Source organism: Micropterus dolomieu, unplaced genomic scaffold (assembly GCF_021292245.1).
Source record: "Micropterus dolomieu isolate WLL.071019.BEF.003 ecotype Adirondacks unplaced genomic scaffold, ASM2129224v1 contig_14281, whole genome shotgun sequence".
Classification (NCBI taxonomy): domain Eukaryota; kingdom Metazoa; phylum Chordata; class Actinopteri; order Centrarchiformes; family Centrarchidae; genus Micropterus; species Micropterus dolomieu.
This window is the reverse complement of record NW_025743267.1, coordinates 1-4,205: the sequence shown is the minus strand read 5'-3', so window position 1 is coordinate 4,205 and position 4,205 is coordinate 1. Positions and strand designations below refer to the sequence as shown.

The following is a 4,205-nucleotide window of genomic DNA, read 5'->3' as shown; positions in this document are numbered from 1 at the left end:
GTTTTGTGAAAAAACTAAATTGAACTGAGCTGCATCGTGCAGCGACAAAGACTAAAACTAAACTAAAACTAATAAAAACTAAACTAGCAAAACCAAAAAGTCAAAACGAAATAAAAATAAAAACTAATGAAAAATCCAAAACTATAATAACCTTGGTTAACACATCATCTCTACAAAACTGCAGATGGTGCCTGTTGCCTCCTCTAAGCCCAGGCTATGGAAGAGGTCCCAGCTGTTACAGGAAAAGCCGCCTTTTAAGGTCTCAATGCCATCATTGTTCCAAACATGTACACTTTTACTTGTGCTCTCCTGCTTTTGAGCAGGGACTTGTAGGTGGGAATTAAATGGACAACATTATGGTGAGAGGTTCAAATGGGGGTTTAGTATTACAGTCTAGATATTGCTTCAAACCAGGCAGCACAGCTTCAGCTTGCAATGGTTACAATCACCAACAAAAAAAGGCCCTTCAGGGGTGTGTTTCAATTGTCTGTGAAAACAGTCTGCTAGAGTGGAATTGGAGATACTTTGGAAGTATTATGGATATACATGATTAAAATTCTGTTCTGTCTGTTTTTGTTTATTGTGTTTTATCTGTAGTGCTTCATTTAAAGTTGCTTCTATCACCACTAAAACAAATCCAGACTTCATCATCACACTGCAGTTTAACAGTGTGTGACTCCCTCTAGTGGACGTTGTGGAGTATTCTGTTGTCTTTGCTCCAAAGGTTTTTGTACAGAATTTTGGTGTTTCCTGTCACTGTGGGCCGCAGAGCACAGTAGTACACAGCAGAGTCAGACAGCTGAAGCTTCTGGATCTTCAGAGGAACTGATCTTGAGGTGGAATCCAGTGTGGATGAAAATCTCTCCTTAAACTCAGCCTCTGTTTTTACTTCGACCCCTTGCATGCGGCTCAGCATGAATTTGGGGCTGTTGTTTCCATCCTGTTTGTACCAGAACAAAGTTGGAGTGTCACTCGTCTCAAAAGTACAGTCAAGTGTAACTGTCTCCTTCAGCAGCAATGACATCTCCTGCTGGCTGGGTCACTCTGTCTTCTCCTTTACACTCTGGGGAAGAAGAGAACATGCAGAGGAAGAGATGGATCAATAAAGATGATTGATTAAAGGAGAACAATCAGTAGGTTTAAAGAGTTACCTAGCCAGAGAGTCAGAATCAGGATGTTTCTCAGCCAGTGGTTCATGTCTGCAGTGAGAGGGGAGGAGAGAGAGGAAGAACATTGATACTCTGATGGATCTGGGCCTTCAAATCATTGGCCCTTCCTCTTCATCATCTGTTGTCTTTTCTGTCCTTGAGTCCCAGTTTTGCTCCTCCCTTAATCCCTCCCTCCTTCCTCTCACAACTCTGACAAATAGTGAGTTTGTCTCTGCTGTGGTGCTGTTATTCACTCAATGACATCATTTCCATCAGGTAACAAGTAGCTGATAAGGTAACACTGATTGACTCTTGACAGAGCATGTGAAGGTCCTGACTGAGGTCAATCTTTACGCAGACGATATACAACCATTATTATTTCAGTAATGTTTTTCAACCTGACATGAAAGGTGGAGGTGTTTCATTGTGTTGAAAGGTACACCAAAGAATCCTGCTTGTTAACAATTTAAAGACTTCCTGGGTCTTCTTTCTTTCTTTCTTTCTTTCTTTGCTCTGTTATTTAAACAGGTGTTAGTATTTTTTCTGTCTCATAACTGGTGACTTTAACCTTCATATTGACGATCCCAAAGAAAAACCTGTCAAAGAATAAAATCAAATCAGACTCAAAGGTGTTAACAGATTGTGATGCCCTCAGCTCCTCTGGCAGGCTGCACACTAAAGGCCGCCTCCCCGTAGTTCTTTGTCCTCACTCGGGTAACAACTAAAAGACCAGTGCCAGAGAACCTAAGAGATCTAGAGGGAGGACACATTAAAAGCACATCTGACAAGTTTTCAGGCGCTAATAAAACCAACAAAAAGAGCTTAAAATCTATTCTAAAACTGACAGGCAGCCAATGCAGGGACTTTAGGTGATATGTGTGCTCTCCTTCTGATCTTAGTACATGTACTGCTGCATTCTGAATGCTTTGTAGCTTATTTATAGCTTTCTTAGGTAAAACAGAAAAGACAGCATCAATATGTGCTGAGTAAATAAAGCTGCCTTGCCTTGTTTTTATACTTTCATGGTCGATCATTACTTGGTCATCCATAAAATCTCTTCTGTAAACTGTTTCACGGACCCTGATTGTTTTACAAAGGTTTTAATCTCCAGACTGGATCCTGTTTATCTGACAGATGCAGAGTCAGAGCCTTGACATCATGTGTTTTTGAAGAATGGACATTTGAGTCATTTTCTCCTGAAGGATCAAACAGCAGTGGAGAGATAGGACTCCCTTGGTGGAGGACTCTCAGCTGTTTTTGGCTGTCAGAGGATTTTCAGTGTGATAGACTCTCTTTTATATTTACACCTCATTTTATATGAAGTTTAACAGTGTGTGACTCCCTCTAGTGGACGTTGTGGAGTATTCTGTTGTCTTTGCTCCAAAGGTTTTTGTACAGAGTTTTGGTGTTTCCTGTCACTGTGGGCTGCAGAGCACAGTAGTACACAGCAGAGTCAGACAGCTGAAGCTTCTGGATCTTCAGAGGAACTGATCTTGAGGTGGAATCCAGTGTGGATGAAAACCTCTCCTTAAACTCGGCCTCTGTTTTTACTTCGACCCCTTGCATGCGGCTCAACATGAATTTGGGGCTGTTGTTTCCATCCTGTTTGTACCAGAACAAAGTTGGACCTGTTCTACTCGTCTCAAAAGTACAGCCAAGTGTAACTGTGTCTCCTTCAGCAGCAATGACATCTCCTGCTGGCTGGGTCACTCTGTCTTCTCCTTTACACTCTGGGGAAGAAGAGAACATGCAGAGGAAGAGATGGATCAATAAAGATGATTGATTAAAGGAGAACAATCAGTAGGTTTAAAGAGTTACCTAGCCAGAGAGTCAGAATCAGGATGTTTCTCAGCCAGTGGATCATGTCTGCAGTGAGAGGAAGAACATTGATACTCTGATGGATCTGGGCCTTCACATCATTGGCCCTTCCTCTTCATCATCTGTTGTCTTTTCTGACCTTGAGTCCCAGTTTTGCTCCTCCCTTAATCCCTCCCTCCTTCCTCTCACAACTCTGACAAATAGTGAGTTTGTCTCTGCTGTGGTGCTGTAATTCACTACATGACATCATTTCCATCAGTTAACAAGAAGCTGATAAGGTAAAACTGGTTGACTCTTGACAGAAAATGTGAAGGTCCTGACTGAGGTCAATCTTTAGACAGACGATATACAACTATTCAATTACACATGACAGCCACATTAATTACTTATTCAATACATTACTCAAACAGTACTATTCACATTATTACATTTGTCACATTTTCGGACAAATCATATCATGAGACGTCTTTACAAAAATAAATTGAGTAAACTAGATGTTAAGCTCCAGACAGGAAGATTGTTTGCATATGTCAAATTTTCCTTCTATTGTTTCATGCTTGATCATTACTTGGTCATCCATAAATTCTGTTCTGTTCTGTAAACAATTTAATGGACCATCATTGGTTTACAAATGTTTTAATCCAGATTGGATCCTGTATATTTGACCAAGGGCATCGTAGTGGGGGGTGAAAGCATTTAGCAATTATAGTCATTGCATAGAAGTAAATGTTGAAAAAAGGTTGAAATGTGTTGACATTTCGGATGACATGTGTGTTGGAGGGGGGTTTTGGGGGGGGGGGGGGGGTGGGGGGGAGGGGGGGGGGGGCACAGGGACTGCTTACAGAATTTGTGCAACGACCCGGTATATCTGACAGATGCTGAGTCAGAGCCTTGACATCATGTGTTTTTACAGAATGGACATTTTAATTATTTACTCCTTAAGGATCAAACAGCAGTGGAGAGAAAGGACTTCCTTGGTTGAGAACTCTCAGCTATTAGGCTGCTGATAGTCTCTCTTTATATAAACACCATCCAACATCATTATCATCCTTTGTCGGAATTGATTTAAAATAACATTTCAGAACTTGTAGTATCTTCCACATGCTGCTGCTGCATTGTTTTGTTTTTAATCACCAGCACCACAAATTCAGATCATAAACCACTGAAGTTTAACAGTGTGTGACTCCCTCTAGTGGACGTTGTGGAGTATTCTGTTGTCTTTGCTCCAAAGGTTTTTGT

The 4,205-nt window shown here is 41.1% G+C and overlaps 1 gene segment (V, D, J or C); it reads right to left on the bottom strand.

Moving 5' to 3' along the window:
• Positions 1–751: 751 nt before the first annotated feature.
• LOC123966808 lies at positions 752–1,255 on the bottom strand (the record flags this gene model as incomplete). The annotated part of the segment is given in 2 exon segments: positions 752–1,063; positions 1,152–1,255. Coding segments are annotated over 2 exon segments (358 nt in total), but the record flags the coding sequence as incomplete, so codon positions are not given.
• Positions 1,256–4,205: the final 2,950 nt, after the last annotated feature.